Source organism: Arvicola amphibius, chromosome 14 (assembly GCF_903992535.2).
Source record: "Arvicola amphibius chromosome 14, mArvAmp1.2, whole genome shotgun sequence".
NCBI lineage: Eukaryota > Metazoa > Chordata > Mammalia > Rodentia > Cricetidae > Arvicola > Arvicola amphibius.
The window spans coordinates 42,217,457-42,244,892 of NC_052060.1; the positions used below are offsets into that span (position 1 = coordinate 42,217,457).

The 27,436-nt window shown below is 40.6% G+C and overlaps 1 protein-coding gene and 1 long non-coding RNA gene across 2 annotated transcripts; both read right to left on the reverse strand.

The window, feature by feature from the left end:
* Positions 1–1,153: 1,153 nt before the first annotated feature.
* Cisd2 (CDGSH iron sulfur domain 2) lies at positions 1,154–12,749 on the reverse strand. Its single transcript, XM_038311344.2, has 3 exons — positions 12,556–12,749; positions 2,615–2,829; positions 1,154–1,689 (listed from the first exon to the last, which is right to left on the reverse strand). Exons 1-3 carry the CDS (start codon positions 12,656–12,658, stop codon positions 1,600–1,602), a joined length of 408 nt encoding a protein of 135 aa, XP_038167272.1. The 5' UTR covers positions 12,659–12,749; the 3' UTR covers positions 1,154–1,599.
* Positions 12,750–15,879: 3,130 nt separating this feature from the next.
* Positions 15,880–27,309, reverse strand: LOC119801092. The gene is made up of 3 exons (XR_005283138.1): positions 27,125–27,309; positions 25,463–25,646; positions 15,880–16,226 (listed from the first exon to the last, which is right to left on the reverse strand). It is a non-coding gene; the product is annotated as an uncharacterized LOC119801092 (long non-coding RNA).
* Positions 27,310–27,436: the final 127 nt, after the last annotated feature.

Below are 27,436 nucleotides of genomic sequence, written 5' to 3' on the forward strand. Positions count from 1 at the left end.
GTAATTTAATTGCGTGATAAGTTGATTTATAACCATTTTCCTTTCAGCATGGAGACGTGGCTTGCCATCACTAGTCTTTCTCAAACAGCTAGATATAATCGCTAATGAAAGAGAACAGAATGTATTATATATGTGGCACCAGGCTCACTATATGTTCATTAAATAAATAAGAAACTCTAGAGATGACCCATCCAACCCAGCAGACCTGACAAATGAGTGTCCCCAAATATAACTGTTTTGCTTTTCCCCTGCTCCTGGAAGTAACATGTTTTATGGCAGAACTCAAGTACTAAACTAAATTTCACCTTTGTTATATATCCTTATTTTACCCTTAACAGTGTATCATTTCACTTATGAAATGAGCGGTTCTGCTGTGGTGCTGTTGTCTGCAGTATCCGCCAGTAACACCCGCCCAGCTGACTTCCCTGTACACCTAGTGTCTAGTCCATCTGCAGAGGCCTCCATCCCACCTCTCTTTAGACAATTCTAGAAAGCTTCATTTTGTTTTGACAATTTTATTCAACGTCTTGATTTAAAAATCAATTTAAAGTACATAAATGTTTGTGGGGGGGATCAGGAGAGGAATGGAAAGTAAAAGCAGTAAGCCTTGCTTTCTGAGTCATCCTCCTTGGCAGCAGGCAGATCACGCTGTGCCATGTGTCCTCACAGGTGCTCTTCTGCCATTACGTACACAAACATTATCTATACTTTGTGAAGCTAGTGCAATAAAGGAGCTATCACTTCTTAAAAAAATACCAAAACTTTTTCTCTCAGTATGTGCACACTCAACCCCTTAAATTACAAGTGGCTTAATATTCTGTTGCCCTGTCCTTTGTAACTGACTACAAAAATGAGAAAACACAATTGAGCAATGAAGTATGTGTTATTTTAAGGCAAATTCAGATACTTTACATCTACTTGACCTTCAGACTGTAGCTCATAAGTAGACCTTCGCAGTAAGTGCTCTGCCTCCCAGCTGGCACCAAGTTAAACAGCACACACACTAACACACACACACACACGCACGCACGCACGCATAGTGAGCAAGCCTTTTGTATGATGGATCAATTTTTTATGATGTAAGTAACTGTTTCTCACTGGAACATTTGAATATCTAATTTACTTTACAAATTGAGATAATCATAGACAAGAATATCTATAAAACAAGGGGTTTTATTGCCCCAAAGAAATTCTTGATGGCAATATTTTTCATACTTCATCTAAAAACAGCAGAGTTCCACAAAAGCCAAAGGATGACAAACTACTTCAAATGAGCAAAACAAAATAGTACAAAAATACATCTAACAGAACAGAGGAGAACTTTTTTAAAAAATATATACATTCTGTTGAAATACTGATATGCAAAGATATAACTTTTGGCCCTTGGCCAAACTTTAAATTCCCAATTAATTATAACCTAAAGTACTGACTTTATTAACTCTTGATTTCAGGACTGATTATATAAAGTATCAAACATAAGCAGTAGTGTAGCAAGAAAATAATTGGCAGAAAGAATTATTCAACCAGTTAAAACCTCCAGTGACTTTCTATGCACAACAAGAGGAAAGAGTACGAGAGTTTCAATCCTAATGGCTACTGTTAAACTTCTTTCTTCTTCAGTATGAGCGGACCCACGTTGTCGCCCGTCAATTCATTATGCTTATTATGGGACCCATCGCAGGCAGGAAACTAAAAGGGAAAAAGAGTTGCAAATGTTATTTTACAACGGGATTCATGAAGTAGAGACATCCTGAGATGCTCCTGCAGCCAGTGTGCCATGACCACTATGTGAGCTATTTTACATGTATCATCTCACTAAATCTTCAAAAATATCTGCAAGACCCGTAGAGAAGATTGAAAAAAACAAAACAAAACAAAACAAAACAAAAGCAAAACAACTTGACAAACCAGAGATTAAAAGTTAATTAAGTCAGGGTAGGCATATAGCCTTTAATCCCAGCACTCAGGAATCAAAAGCAGCAGTGTCTGTGAGTTCTAGATGAATACCACTAATTTTAGGCTATCTAGTGCTACAGAGCGAAACCCTGTGGAGAGAGACAGACAGACAGAGACACAGAGAAACTGACCCAAACCAAACCAAGCTAGCAAATTTGCTTAACCTGCCCAAGTGACAGATTGGCATCTAATATTAGTAATTACTTATTCTGACATCATAGTTTAAGCTCCTTCCCATTAAATCTTAAATACTCTCTCTTGCAAAAAAATAAACGAACAACAAACAAACAAGAGGAAGTAGAAAAAGACAAGATCTCCTGAGTAAATTGGGGAGGGTTGAAGCGAGGAGGGGAGAGGCAGGGAGGGGAGCAGAGGAAAATGTAGAGCTCAATAAAAATCAATAAAAAAAGAAAATAAAAAATTTAAAAAAATAAAATATACTGCTCTAGACAAATGCTGAGCAGAGTGAGAGCATCAGAGTTCACTGCTCTCTTCTAATTCTATCAAGCAAAAAAGGTCAAACTTCAACATGGGAATATCAGTTTCAAATACTGAACAATATGGAAAAATCCCTAATCTCACAGAATTTCAACTGGAGATTGAGACAATCCTAAAGAACTCCAAACAACGTTATCGTCTGTGTAAATGGGCATCTTACCGTCTTGGAACGCCAACACCTACAGTACGCTGCTTTAGTAAGACTGAGATCTTCAATGTTTATTTCGTTCACTACTTTAGGATTTTCTTTTTGTATTTTAAGATTAATCAAGCTATCCTTCTGTTGTTTCTTCTTTGGGAAGAATGGACGCACGGCAAGGTAGCCGAGAAGTGCAAGTACTCCAAGGAAGGGCAGCAGGCGGAGCCATTCTGAAACTGAACACATGCACAGCTGTCAGCGTCTGCAGAGCTCCGTCAGGAACACAGACTGTCGAGTTCACAACTGCACAAACACAACAGACCCAACCCTACTAGGATTATCTTATGTGCAGGTTAACTCTATTTGAAAAACTGAAATTTTTGGAAGATTTTACTTTTTAAATATCCTATCTCATTATACCTGCTAAGTATATTTGTGCTTATATTTACTTTTTATCTGGACTTATAATGATGTCTTATTAAGTTTAGGAAACATGTTCATTCTTTTCTCCTTATTACCATGTCTAAAACCATACAATGGAAATTCCACAAAAATTTTACTACTGACTTATAATTTCAGGCAGAACACAGCCTCAAATGTTTCAACTTACTTTTTAAGTTAAAAAAAATCCTTTAAAAAGCCAGGCTAATGAATTGAAATCTTTACATATTGGATAGTCTCATTAAAATACTTATTCAATACCTTTTACAGTTTCTAGAAGGTCTGTAGAACATGAGAGATACAGACAAGGCAGATGAATGGCTCTCAAAGGCCTGAGAGTGCTCCCAGGCGCCTCTGGGCATCCTTGCTGACCTACCCCAACCCTGCTAGGCACTGCAGCCTAGCTAAGGAAAGATCATGTGCCAAAGCATGCTAACAAATATCAATGATAAGTGACAGGCCGTGCTCCAGAGGCAACTGAACCAACTCATTTAACATGCTGTTGGCTTTGACAACGACATCATTTTAATATTATTCTCTTGTCACTTGTAGATAAAAAGTAGCGCTGACAGTTCATCAGCCTAAATCCAAGCCTATTCTAAGTCACCATGAATCAAGTTCCACAGAGCTAAAATTAAATGTTTTTCTCTTGGAAGGACTACTCTGAAGACACTACAATTTAACCACTAACAAACATTAGCTTGGTAATTACTCTTGCAACACGAAAACGCTGGGGATGGAGCTCAGTGGTAGAGTGCTGGCCTACCGAAAAGAAAAGAAAGTAGTTTTGATTCAACACAAAGCTAGAGATGAAAATTAAATAACTTATTTATATAAGCAAGTAAGTGCTGAATGTAGAAAAATATTAAGTATTATTCAATGTAGTATTTTCAAATCACGAAATACAAAGCACCGGCTGTTCCTGTAGTATCCACAAACACAGGAGAGATGGGTATTTTCTTCTGTATCTCTGACTCACCACCTTGAGAGAGGGTTTCCTGTTGAGTCAGGAACTTGCCTTTTTCTAGGCTGCCTGGCAAGCCCTCAGGATCTGCCTTCTCTGGCCCCTAAAACTAAGGCTTCCCAGGTGCTGGGACTCACCCTCAGGTTCTCATTCTACCTCCCTGGACTCTAGGCTATTAAATACGTATGATTTAATTTTATTATTGTTATTATTTCACATAGGAACCTTATCAGGGAATGAGTGGCTCTACCTGCTGCTGACGGGCTTTCAGGCCTACAAAGCAAGCCCGACCCATGCAGTCCTAGACACTCTGCTCCGCGCACTTCACCAACTGAGCAGCAGCGCCAGGCTTTCAGAAACTGCCCTTATGAACAATTAATTCCTTGGTAATCCATTATGCTAAAATAATATAATACAAATTTGATATGAGAGGTATTGTTACCTCCTATAACAAAGTAATAACATAAAAAACACTGAATACAGTCTATTTTTTAAGCTGTATTAAGTCAAAAGTTTTATAAAGTAAAAACAAGCATATAAAGCATAATTTAACTGCTTTAAGTATATTTAATAAGACTATTTTTTCTTTTTCTTTCTTTCGTTTTTTAATTTTCAAAATTTTTTTGAGACAGGATTTCTCTGTGCTTCTCTCCTGGCTGCCCCAGATCTCCCTCTGTAGACCAGGCTGGCCTCTAACTCGGAGATCCACCTGCCTCTGCCTTCCAAGTGCTGGGATTAAGGAGTGCACCACCATGCCTGGCTAAGATGATTTTACTTAAAGAATATAAAGTACAGGGGGTTGGAGAGATGGCTCAGTGGTTAAGAGCTTTGCCTGCTCTTCCAAAGGTCCTGAGTTCAATTCCCAGCAACCATATGGTGGCTCACAGCCATCTGTAATGAGACTTGGTACCCTCTTCTGGCCTGCACTATATACATAATAATAATAAAAAAAGAATATAAAGTACAAAAGACTCAAACAAATAAAAATCCTGTAAGATAAGCTACTTGCTTTGACAATTTTTATTTATACTAGTTACTCTGGGGAGGGAGGAATCACTAATTATAAACAGAAAATAATTTGAAGGAATGTACTTATTATAATGCGTTTTTAAAACAACTTATTTATTTTTACCTTATGTGCATTGGTGTTTGCCTGTATGTATGTCTGTGTGAGGATTCTGGGTCCCCCGGAACTGGAGTTACAGACAGTTGTGAGATGCCATGTGGTGCTAGGAATTGAACCAGGGTCCTCTGGAAGAGTAGCCAGTGCTCTTAACCACTGAGCCATCTCTCCAGCCCCTATAATGCATATTTTATTTTATTTTATTTTATTTATTTATTTTTTTGGTTTTTTTCGAGACAGGGTTTCTCTGTGGCTTTAGAGCCTGTCCTGGAACTAGCTCTTGTAGACCAGGCTGGTCTCGAACTCACAGAGATCCGCCTGCCTCTGCCTCCCGAGTTATAATGCATATTTTAAATTTTACTGTCTTAGAATTATAAAACATGCATAGTATAAAAACTTTATTTAGAAAAGGATAAAAACTAAATTTATTCAAAATCATGCTAGCAAGAACTGGTAACACTTTCATGTATTTCTACTTTTGTTATCTATTGAGTCCATAACCTACATTTTAATATATAGGATTATTTTATCATTTTTCCAACTCCATCATGACATTCGGAAAAGTTTTTTGTTAAGAACTTAAAAAAAATTGTGTGTATGGTTGTTCTGTCTACATGTACATTTGTGTACCATTTGCATGTCTAGTGCCTATGGAAGGCAGAAGATTCCAGATCTCCAAGGACTGGAGCTACAGATGGATGTGAGTCCCATTGTGGGTGCTGGCAACTAAACCTGGGTCCTCTGTAAGAGGACATGAGTTTTAACGGCCTCTTTCACCTCTCACGTGTCCCACCTACATGTCTATAAGAGCATGGGCCTTATTTGTCTGGGTCACCACAGTATCCTCAGTACCTAGATAGTGCCTGGCTCATATACTCATTGTTTTTTTTTTTTTAAGACATACATAATTCATACTTCAGTTTCTTTAGCTTTAAGGTTCAGAACAATGAGTTTTGAAACTATACGGATCTGAAGACGTCACCTAAAGTATGCTCTTTCTATCTACAGGTAACTTCTACTAATCTAGAACATTTGCTTTTATACCGTACAAACCTCCCTTTCTGATTTATTATTACTAGTAGTGTGTATGAGGTTTGGGAGTTTGCTTCGGGACATGTATAGAGTAAGAGAACAAACTTTTGGACTTAGTCCTCCTTCCATTGTGGAATAAGCAGATCTAATTCAGGGCGTTAGGTACCCCACAAACTATGGCAGACAGTTTAGGGAATGGCTCAGTCTGTTAAAGTGCTTGTCTTGTAAGCATGAAGCCCCGAGTCCAATCCCCAGAAGGCAGGTGTGGTGATAAGTGCTTGTAATCCCAGTGTTGGGCAGAGACAAGAGGACCCCTAAGGCTCAATGGCCAGTCAGTCTAGCCTAACTGGTGAGTTCCACACCCATGAGACATTGTGTCTCAGCGCAGGCAGACAGCATTCTGAGAATGACACTCAAGATTATCGTCTGACTTCCACACACAAGTGCATACGTGTTCATCAACACACATATGAGTATGCACACATGCACATAAAAAATGTAAGTTCATAATACTTTCTGAATACAATCTCATGAATTTCCTCTTATAGACCAACTTCTTTTCAAGTTTTACTGTGTAAGTATTAAGTAGCCACTTTATGGAGACACTGGCAGTGCAAACACAGCACAGCTCACTGTCTCCCTGCATGCGGTGCCTGGGAAAGAGCAGGAATGCAGCAAACAACTCCATTACTGTTTATCTTTAGTCTAAGTCCAGGCTCCGTTTGTCTGTAAAACAGGAATAACAATCGTCTATTTGCTTCAAGGGCAATGTTTACTAAATTCATTCCGGTTACTGCATTAGGAATGGGGATGCTTGCTAACAGATAATGAGAGGAGGGATGGACGGTAAGAAAGCAAAACACAGGTAATATAGTCACAGGCTGGACTGAGAGCCATGAAGAAAACAAACAAGTTGACATAAAATTAACAAAACAAGCCTACCGACCAACCAAACAACCTGGTAGCACAGCAGTGAGTTGACTGCAGCCTCAGGTCAGGGAGTCAGGAAAGGTTTCTGAAAAAAACAAACCAGGCAGAGACCTGAAAAGTGGGAAGCCAAAGGCTCACAGACTCCAGGATCTTCAAGACAGAACTGTGAAACCTCGCAGACAATCTTCACTCAGCGAAAACTGCACAGCACTATTTGAAAGGAAGCTAGCGACACATTCCCCCACGAAGCTGCAGTCCACAGACGGCTCCTCTCCAAGAGACCCCAGGTCCCGCTCTCTACCAGACTTTCGTACACCAACATCAAACTGGCATACAGATCATTCCTTTCTCTATGGCTTACAAAATTAAGGTAGAGAAAGGCTTTAAGGTGTTTAAGCAAAAAGCTTCTTATGCCTCTGAAACTAGCAGAACCCTCATTCACACGCTAGGTGAAGGGCTGGGTTTCGAAGACACCAATATAATAAACGAACTACTAAAAAGTGCTTTCCATCCATACGAAATACAGAGGTATAAAAAAGGATTACAATACTGCAAAATATGAGCAATTGCATATCAGTCACACAGAAGAGAGGTGATAATTCAATGCTGAGATGAACAAAATAATTTGGCTTTTGATCCTGTATGGGCCTTCCTGAATGCTGAGTAAGAGAACAGTTCATAGGCAAACAAAGGGAGGAGCTGCACACCCAGCTGAAGAAGCTGCAGGCAAGGTACATACAGGACACTCACCAAAGCCCAGGGACACTCAGGGACACGCTATCTTTGGAATACAATGGGAGAAGAGAAGGATTAAAGGCCTGAGCAAGTGTCACGTGATGAGAAGTTCTGATATGCAATCGGTAGGTAGGAATCTACTGATGTATGTGAATGTACTTAGAAAATTACCTACTTAGGAAGTCAATCTAGACTCTGATGGATCAAAGACCGACAGGAGGAAGGCAGTGAGCAAGAGCAGAGGATGAGATTCTACTGAAAGCTCATAGTCCCAGCACTTGGAGGTAGGACCACACCAACCTAGGCTACGGACCATGAAAAAACAAAAACAAACAAAACACCCACAACGACAGGATCCAGAAGAAACTAATCCCACCTGGACCTAAAACAGAGAAAGGGTAAGTTGTGAAACGTAATCTGTACTAAGGTCTGTAAAACTTGATACACAGTGTGTGCATACTTCTGAGGACTGCCCACAGACTCAGAGTGGGTCTGTGAGACTCCCAGTGTCTTCTGGAAAGAAAAGCTGTGACCTGACCGGGGAGCTCACTGTGAAAGCCAGGCCAGGCTGAAACTTGCTATATAGTCCAGGCTGGCATCGGAGCTCACCCCGAGTGGCCTTGGCAGTGCACACGCCACACCTGGCTCACTAAATAGTGAAATCAACACTCAACACTGTTACTAAGCAGGGTCCTAAGTTATGGGACTGCCATTAACAGCAATTATGATAACTAGTAAAATTAAGAAGGCAGAAGCCCTGGCATCACCAGGGAAACAAAGTAGAAAATAAAACAACATGAAGAGTAAGCAATACTCAAAGATAAATAAATAGACAGACAGACAGACAGACAGACAGACAGACAAGTCAAAGTAGCTCCGTCCAGTGCTGGGTTTGAACTCTACAGCCCACATGGAGGGAGAACACACTGTACCACTGAGTTACACTCCCAACCCTAACCAATCATTGTAAAAACACTTCGAGCGTACATAGAAACGCACGGATCTCAATAAGGAATATATATGACTGTGTGTGTGAGTGCATGCATGTGTGTATGGGGGAACAGGATGCTCTATATTCCAGGCTGGCCTTGCTTCTGAATGCTGAGATCACGGCATGTGCCAGCTTAATGTGGCGGTGACGACAACCAGGGCTTTGGGACACTAGGCATCTACCAGCTGAGGTGCATCCGCAGCCCAAGGAAGACCATTGTAAGAAACTAGGATGGGCCCTCTCTCAGAGGAAGAGGCCCCAGCCGAAGGGCCCTTCACACCCTTCTCATCCTCCCCACTGACATAATGTTCCACTCCAGTTCCCGCCCGCCCCTGACATCATGCTCCCGTGCCTGGATTTACTTTGGGCAACACAGTTGGAATGCATGTGGCTCAGAACTATGACCTGCTAAACCTGGCTAAAAACAAAACAAAACGAAAACAAAAAACAAACAAACAAGCAAAAAACTAAGAGTTAAAAGAGACTTGACAGTGTAAAAGAAACCTCCCAGCTTCTGACACCCACCACACAGCACTGACTCCCTCTTGAGAGGCCCACTTCCTTCACAACCACATCCCAAAGCTTCTGTGCTGCCCTTTAGTCTAAACAATGTGGGCCAGAGATGTCACATCATAACACTCCCAGAGCCTCTCTCCCCATAGCTTCTGTTCAGCTACCTGGGAGGTTCTGACTGAAATTATGGTGTTAGACTGGTAAACACTGCCTGCTGTCAGTACTTGCTCACCTGTCCTTTGGGAGTTTCTACTACCTGTTGTCCAAAGACAAATTAATGAGCTCTGGATAGCCAATCAGACATGAGCAGCAGCGATTTCACTGTCTCGCAGTTAAAAATGGGAGCTTGGCAGAGTTTGTTATTAAATTTTGTTACCAGAGTAATCAAAATTAGTACTTCCAACCCAGTTTCTGGTGAATTATCCACTTATTTTATATTGCCATCAAGAAGCTCCATCACTGATATTTTTATTAATAAACCATGTTATTATTAAAAAGAAAAAAGCAGGTCATTTTTTTTCCTTTTCAAATTTAAAAAGGTTACATATAATGCCATAAAAACTTCATTTCTGTTTTCTTTATAAATTTTTAAATGCATCATTATAGCTAAGGAACAAAATTATTCCTATTTCTCAAACACAGAAAACATTTTGCTGCTGGGCATGGCGGGCCATGACTGGAGGCAAGAGGACTGTTAAGAGTGTTGACAGCTCTGGGCCAGTCTACGCTACAGTGACCACAGCAAGAAGAAAGAGGGCTTGAGAGCCAGCTCAGAGGTTTCGAGGACTTATTGCTCCCCTAGAAGATCTGAATTCACTTCCCAGCACCCACATAATGGCTCACGATTGTTTGTAATTCAAGTTTCCCCTGAAGTTTCCAATGCCCTTTTCTGTCCTCCAGGCACATACCAGGCACAAATATGTGGTTTACAGATAGGTATGTAGGCAAAACACCTACACACATAAATAATAATTTTTGAAGGGGAGGAGAGAAAAGAAAGGAGGGAGAGGGGAAAAGACTGAAATATGGGGTATAACTTAGGTCCCTATTACCTAGACTTGGAACTCAGGTAAGTAATGCAGTCTAGATTCAAACTGCCAACCTTGTTTCAGCAGTCAGGATCTCAATTTCTCTAGTGCTGGGGGAAAGTTACGAATATCACTGAATAGCTTTTATTATTATCGCCTAAAGCCTAATATTAACTATATCAAGATCAAAGGGCCAATAAACATAACCAATTGTAAAGTTTCCCCCTATTCTATTATGAGCACAGCAGTATGCTAGTACCTAGGAAGCTGCAGGGCCTATCACAAGTACTCAATGATCTGTGAGAACCTGAGGAAACTTAGACTTTGAAAGAGCTATATGGCAGATAACGCTCTCCAAACAGACATGGAAGTTGTCCTTACTGTTGAGAAACAGTCCTACATTAAGTATTTTAAAGCAAGAGCCATCACACACTATTGATTTAGGATGGGAAAGTTAGGGCTGAAGTTCCTTGATGTCTTTAATAAGGATTAAGTATTTATCGACAGGAGGGACCTGTAAGAAATCATGCTTATAAAGTATTCCTTCCACTAAACTCTTGTGTCGTATCATCTATAAAAAATTGAAACTAATATGTCATAACCAACATATATAAAGCAAGTTGCCCTATGCTGGTGTGAGAGAAAACTGTTCCCTTTTTTGGCTGTCAGAAATCTAATTAATGTGTATTATTAGAATGAACTGTTTTCTTTTTTTAATAAATAAATAGAAGAAAGAATTGTCAAAGCAGATCACATGCCATAAAATGACTACACCCCTTTGGCTTTGCACTGCCAATTTAGTGAATACATTTAAGGGTATAATTCAAACGGGAAAACCAACCATTTAATTTTAACATTAAACTACTTATTTATTGTAGTTTATTAACAATAAACTACAGCTTATTTTTTAAAAAAAATTCTAAATTTCAGGCCACAAGGACGCGTGATCACAAAGCACGAGATTAGTAAATGCCTAAGTAGAGAGACGACAAAGGCGGGAAAGCCCATTCTTTACATACTACATTTTTAAAAAATCAGGTCTCTTAAAACAAGGGCTTTTGATGTTTATAGAGAACCGAAGATTTGGACTGTTTTTTCTTTTGTGATTTTCAGGTCACTTCGGTGTAGACATGTTTCTTTACTGTTTATTAGTCAGCTGCCATGCTTTCTCATCGATTGTATGCACTCTACTGGATCTCTTAATGGTTAAGTGTTAAAAACTCCACCTACTTAGCAGAGCAACTGTCGCTGACAATAAAAATTCTTAAGTTTGTTAAAGTCTCTGTGATAGAGTTTATCCATCTAAACCTACAACACGTCTTTTCTGGTGACACGTCACCCGCCCTGAGAGGGAACTCGTTTTGAGGGAAGTACTCAAGTAAAAATAGTGAGCAAAATAATTTCCTTGGAATGGAGCTGACACCCGTCTCCAAATATCCTTACCAATTTGGCATTAATTCCATCTTCTGGTTCACGGATTCAATTTTATTTTTCTTTCATCAGGCTTCCAATGACTGTTATTTTAAGTCAGCTATTTCTAAAGGCTGCAGGATAATCAGGCCTACTTACTTACCTTAATTCATTTTTGCAACCCCAGATTCTCAGGGCTTGTCACCACCCTATACAGTCTGGAGATAGCGGACTTTGAGTCAAGACGTGAAGGGCTGCATTATGAAAACCTTTTCACACAGGCAGGACCTCGACCCACTTAATTTCATGTTCTGAAATCATACCAGTCTTGGGACTACTTTCTGGCTACTTTTTCTCCACCTGCACTTGCTCCAGGAGCTGTAGCTATGGAGGTGACCTCAAGCCTCCACATACCACGGAGAACAGAGGTTACTTCGGATCTCGTTTATGAAAGCATCACACACGCTTTGCGTGGAGACCGCGCTTCTCCCCCGCGCGCAGGGTGCCTCCTAACGAGGACACAAAGTGATTCACAAAATGCACGCGGCAGTGGACACAGGAAGGAGACCCGCCGCACCGAACTCAGCACCACCTCCTCTGCATCCGCCTGCGGGGGCGCCTCGGAAAGTACCCTTCCCCGCGACCCTGCTGCCCGGCGCCGCACAGGCGCACACGGGCCGCGGGTCACGTGCAAGGCCTGGCGCCCCGCCCCGCTCCGCGCGGGCTGTCTCCCGAACACCCCCACCCCCGCCCACGGGGCGGCGCGCACGGATGGCACGGCCGCGGGAGGGGTACCTGTGAGGCGGGCGAAGCCGGTAATGCTGTCGGGGACCGGCAGCTGCTTGAGGTAGGCGGGCAACTGCACTTTCACGATGCGGGCCACGCTGTCCAGCACCATCCTGCCGCCGGCGTCCGCTGCCCGGTTGCTGCGCTTGCGTGAGACGGAAGCGGCCGGCGGGCTCGCGGGCTCAGGCGGGAGGTGGCCAGGCGGGCAGCGATTGGCGCGCGGCGAGTGACGTGCGCTCTGCGGAGCGCGTGCGGAGCCCGGCCTGCCACGCACCCGCGCGCCTGGCAGAGGCGAGGGACGGTGCTCTCTCCCCGGAAGCCGCCTTTTCAGAGTGAGTGTCTCCTGGTCCCTCTGCTTTGCGCGGCCCTGGCCTCACGGGACCCCAGCTGAATGCGGGCCCCGGCCTCGGCCTTACAAGCTCTAAAAGTACCCCCAACTTGCGCAGTGCCCTAGCCCGGCCTTGCAAGCTTTAAGAGCACCCCAACCTGCGCAGTGTCCCGTCCCGGCCTTACAAGCTCTAAAAGCACCCCAACTTGCGCAGTGCCCCAGCCCAGCCTTGTGAGCTGTAAGAGCACCCCAACCCTATGCAATGCCCAGACCCGGCTTCACCTGCCTTGTAAGCCGGGGTTTAAAAGACACAGAAAGCAGAACTACCTAGTGACTTTTCCTCCGTAACTTTGGTCAGTCCTGCTCAAGTAGCCTAAAGGCTATTTTTCCCTTCCGGCCACTCTGACAAATTCTAATAGTCCGTGGTTAGATTTCGTTTTTTTTCAGTTCCCTCTGAGGGTGAGTTGACTAAAAGGCTTCGGGGAAGTGTTTTGTTTTGTTTAAAGGGAAAAACTTGAGAGTTTATCTTTTGTTTTTGAGACTGTCCTGTCACCCTGGCTGTCTTCAAGGTCAGGAAGCTGGTTTAGCTAGAGCTTCCGACCCTCCTATCTTCATCTTCCAAATGCTGGGTCTACCACGCCTGTCTTGTTTCTTTGCTACAAGGGCTTGCTTCTTCTAAAACTTAAAAGTATTTGTGAAGTTTTACTCTTTGGGCTGAAGTCAGACTAGCCAGAGTCATGCGCTCGTTGTGGGGTTAAGGGCCCCTTTGGATCTGCTGTTGGGTAAGCTAGTTAGATCAGCAGGCTTGAAGGCCCCTGAAGATGGACCCCTCTTTCAGTCGGCCCCTTACAATACTAGGAACTGGAACTGCAGCTCTGATTGCTGGTCACAAAGAATGGGATCTAAATCCCATCTGGCCCTGGTGGGAAGCTGGCATTCTGACTGACTCCAAGATCTTAAGTTTGCCATCTGATGCTGAGGAGGGGGCTTTCTCCTAAGAACAAAGACAGCCATTGTTCCCTTCCCTTAAGACTTCATCCAAACGGGCCTGTTAGGAAAATAACCGTTAGGAGAATTGTCTGTTCAAGAAACTTAGAAACTTAAATAGTACAAGGCCTACTTCTAAAACATGTCACAACACCATAATGTCTTAGCTCTTGTTCACTGTCACCTCTTGAAACTGTTCACCTCTGCAGCGTTCCCTTTGGCCGCTGCCCACTTTGACCCTTGTGAGTTCTGTACAATACCATTCAATAAAATCTGCCTTTCCACTATCCTGTGTCTTGTCTAATTTTTTTAACAGATCACAAGGACTAGGAAACTGAAGGGAGACTAGAGTAAGTACCTGGTAAACGTATCAGAACTTAGGAGTTCTACAGCATACAGTATTTATTGGTATTTTAAAGTGGAAACTGTCTTTTGAAATGTTTAAATCTAATCTCTGATCATCTTTCACTAAAACACTAAAAAGGAAAGTAGCAGGTAATCAAAACCTTGAAAAAATTACTGTCTATCATTTTTCACCAGATCAGGTTGTCAGGTGTAATGGAAATTGCAGGTATTTGGATATAGAGAGTGTTCATGAGCTATGGTACAGCAATATAAACAATACACCAGAAATTGGTGATTTAAAAGGTCAGCGTTTATATTAGAATTTCATTCCTTTTGGCATCTTGTTTTTCTTTTTTCTTTGGTAAAGCATTCTTGCCCTCTGGACTGTCTGTTATAACCTCTGCTGATCAGGTATACATGCCATCCTTGTGGAAGTGATTGAGCCAGTGGGGTAAGTGGAAAGTAGAGTAAGGTGAAGAAGAACATTTTAGAAAGGACATTGGCTATATTTATTTCTTTTAACTCATTTTGACAAGAGCAAATTGTTGAATGACATTCTTAAGACCTCTACAGTTTTTCATTTAGGATAAAAAAGACATTCCTCTCTTCGAATTACAATAAGATGTTCAAGTGCTAGATTACAATTGAGTGTACTCAGTACCGTTGTCAACATACACGCTATGCCTAACAGCCAGAGATACGCTGTGTTCTTTATAACTACACTTGCAATACTACCAACTGCAGTTGTGTTGTTTTGTATGTTTTTGAATTTCATATAAAACCGAATTAGACTGTTTTTTGTTTGGGGTGTGTGGGAGATTAGCTTCCCCTTAGCAGTATTTGTAGATACTGGTTTGATATTTTTTGATGGAAGCTTATATGACTAAGACTTTTTTTTTGCCTTGTAATTTAGAAAAATGGATCATATACTAGCTACTTCTGTTGCATAGCAAGAGCTACACTAGAAGATAGTCCTGGGCCTGGAAAGATGGCTCAACAGTTAAGAGCACTTGCTGCTTTTGAAGAGGACCCAGGTTCAGTTGCTAACTGCCACATGATCGCTTACAGCCATCCTTAACTTCAGTCACAGGTGATCTGAGATCCTCTTCTTACCTCTGCAAGTGCCAGTGATGCATACAGCACACAGACATAAATGCAGACAGAACACTCACACACTTGAATATTCTTTTTATAAAATTTATAAAGACGTTCTTGATTCCACTAACTATAAGATTCTTATTGGGGATGTTTTCTTAAATTCCCTTCAAAATTGTTATCTTGTTTTATTTTCTTTTTAAATACATTTTTAGTGTATGGGTGTTTTGCCTGAATGTATGTCTGCACCACATTCATGCCTGATAACTATGAAGACCAGAAGATGCCTTGGGACTGGAACCACAGACTGTTGTGAACTACCATGTAGGTTCTGGGAATTAAACCCAGGTCCTCTGTAGAGCAGCTAGTGCTCTTAACCACTGAGCATCTGTCCAGCCCCTTTTATTTCTTTTTTCTAAATAGTGTCAGGTAGTCCAATATAACCTTGCATATACCACTACAACTGGAACATTCCAGTTTTTTGTTTTTCATTTCAACAATCCTGCTGTCTTGGGTGTGGCGGCTATTTCTTGGTTGTCAACTGGATTATATCTAAAATTAACCAAAACTCTGCTGGATACACCTATGATGGATTTTTTTTTCTTGAATTATTTGAAATGGGAAGACTCAGTTTTAATCCAGATCTTTCAAGGTGGGAAGAACCACCTCCAATCTGGGCAGCCTATATAAAGGATATGGAAAAAGGAAGCTTACCTCTCTTTGCTTGCTTGCTCTTGCTCTCTTTGGCAAGTCCATTCCTTCTTTGGCATTAGAGCCTACCTTGGAATTCCAGTGTACACTGAATTCCAGCTGAGACATCCAGCTTTGTGGACTGAACAGCCACTGGATTCTTGGACCTTCTAATAATAGACAGCCAGTGTTGGATTAGCTAGACCACAGCCTGTCATTCATTCTGAGAAGTCACCTATAGATTGATAGATGATTGATTAGAGAGATAGATAAAGATATTTAGATAGAAAGATGAGAGGTAGGTAAGTAGATAGATGGTAGATTCATTCAAGTCTGCTCCTCTAGAAAACTCTAATACATTGGGTATTCATAAAGCAACTACTGAAACTACATTCTAAAGAGAAGTAACATGCTTCTCTGACTATCTTATGACATTGTTCTCAACCAATCCTGGTTTTTTGACACGAATATGTCATCTTCAAAAAAACACCAAGAAACTACCTGAGACAGTCTTATGTGCTCAAGCCAACTTCAAAATCACACTCCTTCCTTTGCTTCTCAAGTGCTAGGATTATATGCACATACCAGCTTTCCTTTTGATTTTTACATGATATATTACTACCTAAGCATTGTAATCCTTAATATGTCAATACTTGATATGTCTATTAAACACTTATTTAAGATTTTGGTAAGTATAAAATGTTTACAGGATCTCTATACAGATAAGAAATATTTGTATCTACAATCTCCCCATTCCCTATGAATTTATTTAAATAAACTTTTCCTGTAAGCATGGCATACATACAGAAAAATAGCCAAATTGCTCTGCACCAATGGCGTCATTAAAAAGGTAACTATATAATACTATGTATACAACTATATTACTGTCTCCTAATAATTACATGTCTATCTTCCAGTGGTAACATATTCTGAGTTTTAAAACAAAATATTGTATTTACTAATACTTAACCTTTATGTAAACTAAATTATACATAGTATATTTTGTGCTTGGCTTTATTTAACATTATGAGATTCATCCACTGTTATGTATTATCCTATCAGTATACTACAGTTTATCCATTTTGCTGTTAATGGGTATTGAATATGTTCCACTGTTTGGTTGAAGGCATGCTTTCAGGAATATTGTACATATTTTTTTTAGTGTGCTCCTATTTGCATTTTGGTGATGATTCTCTTTGACCTAACTCACTGGTAGAATTTTTAGGTTCCTGTAACTTTGGAGGCCACTATGAAAGTAGGTCAAATATGAAAGGGAGGAACGCTTCCCAGGAAGCATGGTTTCAATGAATGAGACAGATATTATTTGTTGGCAACTTTGGGTTCCGTGTGTGTGCTATGTAAACATGTCCCCCCCCCCCCTCTCTCTCTCTCTCTCTCTCTCTCTCTCTCTCTCTCTCTGTGTGTGTGTGTGTGTGTGTGTCTGTGTATTACCTGTAGAACTTTGGCTATCTCCCCTGATCCTCTTCATTTTATTTTTGAGAGAGTTTCTCATTTAACCTGGGGCTCATGTATTTGGATAGGCTGACTGGGCAATGAGCTTTAAAAACCTGTCTCACTCTCTCAGCACTGGGGTTACAGACACATATCACACTAGGCTTTTTACATGGGTCTTTGTACTTGGGTGGCAGACATTTTATCTGTTGAATCATCTCTAGCCCCAAGTTGGGACTTTTTACAACATAAAGCCAAAAGGTAGAGAAAGGGGCACTCTTCTGGTAGGAGTAAGGGATCCAGTTAAGAGAAGGAATTTGGATTGCTGCTGCTAGAGGGAATACATTGTATTTGGAACAGATTTTTCATAAGATTTCTCTCTATCCTCTGGCCATGGCCTACGGGTTCACTAATACATGGAGTGGGAAGTGGAGTTATCGCCTAAGGGCCTCGACTAGGACTCAGATCTTCCAGCAGCGTGTGTTTCAGTCACCCTGCCTTAGGAAAGAATTTCATCCAACTTAGTTGTTGGCAGAGTGAGAGAATACTAGCATGTACAGTAAACAAAAGCAGCTGTGTCTGAGAATCCAGACAATAGGATCAGCTGAAAAGTGGGATCTAGAAAACAGATTATTTTTCTTCTCCACCGTGTGTGAAGCGAGACTAAGACCATTAGTACTCTAAGCCCACCAGAATTTAGCTGGGTCCTAAAATGATTCAGGCATTACAAATTCTGATCTGTTTATCATGTGGGTTCTTAGACGACGTATATTAACTGAAAGCTTGAAGTTGATGAACTCTGAATTTCACATACACACTTCCTATTCAGTCCTGTGAAGTTATGGCAAGCTCTACTTTGTTTTCCAGTTGCTTGTGGAAGAGCCAGATGGTTTTCTGGAAAAAGCCCCAATTACTGGGCCATAGTTCCGATTCTTTGTATTACTTAAATGAACTCTTGCAGTCTTCACTAATTTGGCAGCTTCCCAATGCCTTTAAAAACAGTATGCTTGTTTTATTTTGGTTTAGCTTTTCTTGTTTACAACAAAAGTATGTGCAAAACTTAGTTCTGCACCATCAGGAGTACAACCTAAAGAATCCTGTCTTTCCTGTCTCTGTCTCTTATACACACACTCACTCACTCACTCTGGGTAACTCAGGTTGGTCTCAAACTGCAGTACTGCCTTTGGAGTGCTGGAAGTACTGACATTACACACCATGCTGGCCTCTGATTGTCTTCTATACTATAACACAACATTGATAACTTCATTGTGCAACATTGTAATGAAAGCCATACTTTATATGGTTGCTATATGCAAAAATAGGCTTGAGGAAGAAGAGTAGAAATAGAAATCCAAGAGGCATCCACAGTAATGAATCAAATATGAGTTGATGAGAGTCACCATAGAGAATGCAAAGAATGCTGAAGTTGAGTCACAAGACTGGTAATTACTCTGATTCTGTCACCTCTGGTAGGTCATTTAATCTGTCTGATGCTGCTTCCTTATTTACAACCAGTCACCTCATAGGCCCTAAAATATTTGGATGAAATATTAACCACTTCTGTTTAACCTATGGAATTGTCATTAGTGATGAAAAATACGCTATACAATTTAAAATGCAGTGTACACTGGAGATTGATGCAAGAAAAATAATGAAAGACAGATTAATATATTGAGTCTTAGTGACTAGAGAAAGATATTCACCCTAAACAGGTCAGTCAGGATAGAAAATGATTTTTTTATAACCAAGGCTAGGATTAAAGAATATAAAATAGCTTAATTTTAATTATAAAAATGTCCAGCAGGCAGTTAGCGAATAGCAAATTAATATATTCTTAGATATTTTCAACGTGAGATTATTTAATTTTCAAGTTCTTAAAAAGATGTTACCTCCAAGAGGATCTATATTCTCTTACTTAAAAACAACAAAAATTCACACACTTTACTTACTTAGATCTTTTTTTTTTCTTTTGTAAGATTCGCTGAACATCTGCTAGGAAAGGATCTTGATGGTGAGAAGGGGAAGTGTTGGGAGTGGTCTGGGGAGGTATATGTATCAACCTGTATACATGTATGAGTTATTGAGAAAAAACTGTTCTAGGTTCTTCCCTAGCTGCTGTTCTTCGTGTATATCACGTTAGTTGTCACCACTAGTGCCTTAGGTGCTTGTATCTCAGAAGTTGGGTCTGGAATTTAGGTAGGGCTCACATGGGTACCATTGTTTGAGGCTCTCCAGTGGTACTCAGTGATAGCCTAGGCTTGAGACCCCAAGATGGCTTCGTTTGCTTGTCTGGTATGTCAGAAGAGTAGTCTCTCCAGCATGGCATCCCTGGCTTCTATGCTTGGAGGATCTCCTGAGAGCCAGACACTGTTGATCTGCATGTTACCTGCCATATTTCCTATGCTTACATGTTAGAATATGTCCTCCAAAGTTCTTATGTTGAAAACAATTCCTGGCTCAGCAGTCATTGAAAGATGGGGTCTAATAAGGTGATTAGGCCATGAGGTCTTTGCCTTCAGTGATGGATTAATAGCATCGAGTAAGTTGGTTGGTTCATAAGAGAATTTGTAGTTCACTTGTCCTCCTTAGGCCTTGTCTCCTGGTCTTACATGTGCTTACTGGTCTTTTCACCATGTTATGAAAAGGAGGAAGGTCTTTACCCAGATGTCTCCAACTGATCTTGGATTTCCTAGCTTTGGGAAATATATAATTTAAAAAGTCACATGCATGATGTGTTTCTTATGTCTGTGCCTTTCATTTAGACACAAAATGTATGATAGTTTCTGTTCCTCTTTAAAAAGTTAGTTTCTCTTGATATTTTCAAAAATTATAATGGACAGCAACTTTAGCACTAGGTCTGTCTTTATACTAAGTCTATGTGATTGTGTCTCGGCTACCATAGCGTCTCACCGACTGGCCAGTGCTAAGTGGGTAGCAGCATTTTATCCATTACGAAGCAGGCTTGGAGGTTGAACACATTCTCCTTGTGTGTCTTTTGTCATGTTAGTTTGAAGCAGGATCTCCTGGAGTCCAGGCTAGCTTCAACTATGTGCCAAAACTGGCTTTGAATTCCTGATCCTCTTTCCTCTGCCTCTCAAGAGCTAGGTACAGTTGTGCATTACCAAGCCTGGCTCTGCCCTTGCCATTTTATTCTAACTTCCCTTAAATGAAGAGAATTTTGGTTGTACAGAATGTTGGCTATACAGAGATATTTTATTTGCCTAGTTTGTTTTCACCCAGCCCAAGTTTATGAATAACATTCTTCCTACTTCTACATTAAATAAAAGTCTTATGTTTTTACTTGAGTTCCTAGAAATGAGTTAGCATTTCCTCTTACTTAGTAGTAAGACCTGAATTTCTCAGCCTTAGGGAACCTTGAATTGAGAAGCAGAAGTCAATATGGGAAACTATTCTGTAGCAAAAAGCTTTATGAAGTTGAAATCTCCAGTAATTGCAGCTTTAGTTCCTTATAGACACTAAGTCAGTGAAGTATAGAGGGCTCTGTCATAGGTAAATATCAAAACTATACTATGTGAAAAAAGTCAGAAAAGGTATACTTACTGTATCTCAGAATTCTAAAAAAAATGCAAAGTAGAGTTGACAAGATGACTCAGCAGGTAAAAGTGACTGCTGCCAAGTCTGACAACCTAAACCCAATAAAACCAATCTCCAGGGCCTGCAATGGTAAAAAGAGAACTAACTCCCAAAAATTGTCCTCTGACAGTGGCATACATGCTCACACAGACACAAAATAAATATTAAAGAAAATACAAACTAATTCACAAAAAAGGCCAGTAGTTTCCTTTGAAAAGGGAGATGAGAAATAATTTATACATACATATATAAGCACAAAGTAACACGTCAATGCACACTTTATTTGGTGGTACTTTCTCTGGTATATAAAAATGTAAGTTACTAAGTTCTGTGCCTTAAGCATATAATGATTTGAACGTGTCAGTTATGTTTCTGTAAAGCTGTTAAAATATAATAATCTAGCTGTGGCATATATGGTGCAGTAAGGGAAAGGCAATTCCTTTATTCTGAACTAAGTACTTTTTGTTTTCAAAAATTTCCCCCTTACTAGAACCTTTCAAAGTTTCATTTCTGTTGCTTTAATGAATACCTTGACAAAAAGCAAGACAGTGTTTAAAGTGTTAAAGAAGAAAGTGTTTATTTGGTTTACAAATATGAGCTGTATTTATCCCTGTAAACATAAGGGTTAAAAGAAAGTACTGCTGGGTGTGTACCTTTAATCCCAGCACTCTGGAGGCACAGGCAGGCAGGTGGACCTCTGAATTCAAGGCCAGCCTGGTCTATAAAGTAAGTTCCAGGACAGCCAGGACTGTTACACAGAGCCCTTGTCTCAAAAAAACAAAACCACCCCCCAAAACAAACTTACAAAAACATACATGAAAGCATGAGTGTAGGCTTCTCAAAGACTTCCATCACACTTTGATGGCTAGCATAGATATTTTTTCTTTTTGAACGAAATCCAAGCCTTTTTATGTAAAAAAAAAAAAAAAAAAAAAAAAAAAAAAAAAAAAAAAAAAAAAGAATTATTCCATTCCATCGACTCCAGAGTAAAAAGATCTCAAGACTTAGTCACATATTTCAGTGTTGTCTCGGTGGTGCATATGCATTCGTGCACACACACAGCCAAGGTACTTGTTGCTTCCCAAACTTACTAGGTTACCTTAAGACTTTCAATGTTGTTTCTACTGCCCATGAGCTTTCCTTTTTCCAGCTCTGCCTCACTTTCTCATTTACACTGCTCTGGTTAGAAAACAAATTATTCTATCAACAATCTGTATTATGTTAAAATTTGGTCTAAACTAGTTATGATGATGTACCCTGCAATCTCAGTACTCCAGAATCTAACACAGAAGAATCAAACTTAGGCCAGCCTGGTACATGAGTTTGAGGTCAGTCTTGAATTATAAGTGGATTCGTGTTTTGTTTTGAATGTATATGGGTGTTTTCCCTACACGTGTATCTGTGTACTGCATGTACTCTGGTGCCTGTGGTGGCCAGAAGATGACATCTGACCTCCTGGATCTGGACATCTGGAATCACAGATGGTTGGAAGCCACAGTGTGGGTGCTGGGAATAGAAACCAGATCATCTGGAAGAATCCAGTGCTCTTTCACTGCTGAACCATCTCTCAAGCTCCTGAGATTGTTTTTAAAAACTGTAAATTACGTTCGTTGAAAGGCAGAATGCCTTTGAAACATAAGAACATTACAGTGACTTTACTTCAAGATAACACACAAAAGAGCTAATTAACTTTTGTGAAACTAAGTGACAATAATAGTATTAAACTGAATTCTGTGTTCTAAAGTAAGAGCAAAGAGGAACGCATTAATTACAGTTTTCCAAAGAAACACTGGAATTGGCTCTGACACTATCATGAGGGCCACTAATTCCCAAAACGTTACTTTTATATAATGGTGAGCAAGTAAAGGTAGTGGGATAATTCATTCCAAGTCTGAGGGTCTGGAGGGTAAAGTAGAGGAAGCTATAAAAGCTTCATTGTGAATCCAAAGGTCAGAAAACCACAAGTACTGATGTCCATCTGGGGCTGGAGAAGATGCATGTAAGAAAAAAGAAGCAGGTTTCCTTTCCTCTGCAATTGAATTTTATTCAAAATCTCAGTGAATTGAAAAACTCTTGTTTGCATTGAGGGCAGTCTTCTTAGGACTCAGTCCACTGATTCAAAGGGTAATCTCTCCCAAGTACACTCTAAGGATTCACCAGGAATAGTGTTTTACCAACCATCTGGGCATCCGTTTACCCAGTTGACACATAACGTGTCAAAGTTATCCATCCCAAGTACTTTTCATATAGCTGGGATGCTGTCCCTTCCCTAGAAGAGGTTTTTGAAAAGTGTTTACTTTTAACTTAAATATTATGATATAAAATTAAGATTTAAAATACTGATAAGGTATTAATACATATTATATAATGTGATAAAGTAATTGCTGAATATTTGTAAATATATGAAAAAGTATGTATGTCCACACACATAAATTCATTAAAAAAAAATTCATGCCAAGGAGAAAAAGCTTTCCTGCTTACTTTTCGTTTGCAGGGATTATTTCAAGGGTAGTTTAAGTTGGCTTGTAACATTTTCCTTCCTACTTGTGTCTGCAGATCTCATTTTAGCCTGGCCTAGAACTCAGCAGTAGCCCAGGCTGACCTTAATTCATGATCCTCCTGCTTTGCTTCTTAGGTGCTGGGATTGCAGACGTGTGCTGCCAGATGCCAGTATTCTGTTGTTTAGTGCAATTCTGTTCCATAGATACATTACCCAAATCAACTGCTAAGAATCTGGGTTGCTTGTTTTTGAATAGCATGACTAATAGCTACTATGAACATTTGTGTATGTTTTTTGTAGGAAAAAAATACACTAATTCTTTTTTCTAATCTCAAAGATTTGTGCACAGCTCATTACAGCTCAAACCCTACCAATTTAAGGTTGAAATGATGTTTTCAAGATGAAAGCACAGTTTTTGTTTTGAAACCCTGTTATTATGTAACCCAGGTTGGCCTCCAACCAGAGCACTCCTTCCTCTAGCTCCCTTGCTGGGATTACAGGAGTGACACCATGCCCAGCCAAATACAATTCCCTCAAGCAGTATTAATTTAACTTTGGAAGAATGATATTTTATTAAAAAGAAAGGAATGATATTTTAAACCAGAGAGTATAAATTTAATTGGATTTTTATGCAAGTAATATATATGTTTCACTTGGGCTCCAAATCATGTATTTGCAGGATATGCAAGTGAGCTTTAAATATAAAATCTTATATTTTATTGCATAAATATGTATTGACTGGGGGTGCTTTTTAGACAGGGTTTCATGTCATACATGCTGGACTCAAACTTTAAAAAGATTTATGCATGTGAGTGTTTTGCCTCCATGTATTTATTACATGCATGCCTGGTGCCCATGGAGGCCAGAAGGCATCAGAATCCACTGGAACTGGAGTTAAGGATGATTGTGGGCCACTGTAAAGATGCTTTGTATTGAACCTGGTCCTCAGGAGGAGCAACAAAAGCTCTTAACTTCTGACCATCTCTGCAGCCTCCGGCATCAAACTCTTCACATAACTGAGGATGACCTTGAATTCCTGATCCTTCTGCCTCTATCTCCTAAGATTAGGATTATAGGCCTTCCATACCCAGATAAAACATTGTATCTTCACTAAAGAAAAATTTGCATTTCTTCAATTAATGATGTAGGAGATAAACACCATAGTGTCAGCCAAAGCTACTTTTCAATGTATGTTAATGTATTACCACATTACAATTTTCATAAATACTGACAATACTATTCTCTTTCAAAATGTGGGTCTTTATTAACCTATTAGATCCTACTGTGTTTATCTGTATTTCTTTTGAGTAAACAGTTTTACATATGCTAAGCAGACCTTGAAGTTGATACAAGAAGAGGATAAACTCCACCACATCCACTGCTGCTCTAGCCCCAAGTGTGCTGGGGTTACAGGAATGCTGCTACCACCCGGTTATTAGGTGCTAGGGAACTGAACGTAGTGCTGGACACACACTGCACCCACTGAGCTGTTCTGTGTCTATAAAACTTACTCATACCATGTTTGCACGCTCTCTCTCTCTCTCTCTCTCTCTCTCTCTCTCTCTCTCTCTCTTTCTCTCTCTCTCTGCCTCCCTCCCTCCCCCCCCCCTCTTCTCAGTTTTTCATGACAAAGTTTCACTGTGTAGCTTAGAGCCCATCCTGAAACTCACTCTGAGACCAGGCTGGCCTTGAACTCACAGAGATCCTCCTACCTTTGCCTCCCCAGTGCTGGGATTAAAGGCATGTGCCACCACCGTCCAGCTCTTCCTTTCTCTTAAAAATGATAACTGTACTTCAAAGTCGTTATAGTATGCATTTTAATATACATATCTAAATATGTGTGTGTGTTTATATATGAAACATTTTGAGACAGGTCAACAGCTTTAATGAACTGCCCACATATTTTTAAACACAAGAACTCTGACCTCAAATTTGTTCCACTGTGCTGTGCTTTGTTGCATAGTAGTGACGTTTCAGTGTACTTTTATGTTGAAACTTGTTAGATTAGGGCAATGGGAATTGATTTCTTTGAATCTTCTTCATTGTCCTCCATTTATGTTCCTGATTGGTAGGTTCCAGTGTTTCCCACTAATCACTGCACCCTGGCTTCTGAAAGTACAAAACAAATGGAAAAAGAAGTCAAATTAGATTCAGCTGTCAATTTAAAACACAAATATAAAACTCCATTTAGTAAATCTGAAGTTAAATACCCGCATTCAACTTAATAGGCCTATCCCCTTTGTATGACAACCTGTGCCCTAGTTTCTTCATTTGTAAGAAAGAGCTTATTTGTAGAAATAAGAACAGTGCCTGGTACATAATTTTCATAAATATAATCTCTACATATTATTACTTCAATATATTGTGCATTCACCATCATGTATTCGTCCAATTAACTGTCTGAGCTGTGGTTGCTAACTTAGCAAGGAGCAGCAGTGTGTGCAGGGGGTAATTAGGACACAGTATGACGTATGTATGTATGACATTGTCGCAGGGAAACCCCTTATTTGTATGATATCATAAAAAGGTAAGATTGATGTAACCTGTCCGGCCTAGTGCCAGTGCCCATTCACATTGTGACACTTAAAACACAGCAGCCGAGAAAGGGCGGGCGCCATTATCTAGTGGTGAAGAAGGAAACCTGTAGGATGTGGAACCAGACCAGTGTCATAAATAGCAAAGAGCAGTAACAACTCCCATCTGGGTTTCTCCCAGCACCCCAATGCCTGATTCTTTGCTTCTGCTTAAACTGGTTAGCCTGAAGACAGAACAATGGGTTGTTTTCAGGGAGGAGGAAGTGTCAGAGGCGGCCAGGAGAGCTTGAAGTAAGTATTCAGGGATTTATAACTCAGAAATGGGCCACATAATCTCTATCACTTGGGAGCTTGTTGTAATGTATAATCCTGGGCTTCTACTCAGGGCTACTAAATTAAAATCAGCATTTTAAACTACACTACAGGTGATTCTTATGGACACTATTTGAAGCAGTTGTATTCCACTAATTGGCTATATTTATTATATATAGTGTGTGTATACATGTATATGTATAGTACAGAATGTATTACCCTTATTCTTAGACTATGCATTAGAGCCTTCATCACTTTCTATCATTTTATTTAGGGACTATTGTCTGCAACAGGTTTTCAAAATGCAACTTATTTCCATGTATTCCTGAATGACTTACCCACTTTAAGTAGAGTTATTCATGGGTGCTAGTTAACCCTTTCTGCCTTTAAAAAATTAAAGGCTTAGTTTTTAACCTGAAGGATATACTAAATGACAAACGGCCCTCTACACCTTAAACACGGCAGATTAAAACCTGGGCAGTGGTACATTTTGAGATCTCACCCACTGAATTTAATCCAGACTTATTCCCTGATGTTTTGCCACTTTGGGGCTCAAAACTGAAACGGCAACGGGGGAAAGAAGATTCTATTCCTCTCGCTGTTCCACACTTGATTTAGCCTGACATCGGGGACCAAGGCTCAATGCAATCCGATCACAATTAAACCGCATTGTCAAGGCTGTGCTAACGCAGACCCCTGCAGGGCGCTGTTCCGATTGAGCCCTTGGGGTTTACCACGCACATCGTCCCGCACGTGGCGGAACTGCTGAGTCCCTAATTTCAGGGGAGCCTCCTCCCGCGGCTCAATCCCTCCGACGACCACGGGAAGACATCTCCATCACCTGGGCCACCGGACACCGGGATCCCCGCGGCCCCTCCCACAGCGCACCCCCGATTGGACGCCGAGCGGGGGCCGCGTCTGCGCGCGCTCGCCGGCCGGCCTGGGGAATTCCATTTCCTCTCCCGCCCACCAGCATCAGCACTCAGGGGCGGTGCTCTCCGCCCAGGACCCGCCCAGTGAGAACTTAGGGGGACCGGCGCGTCTCGCGATAAC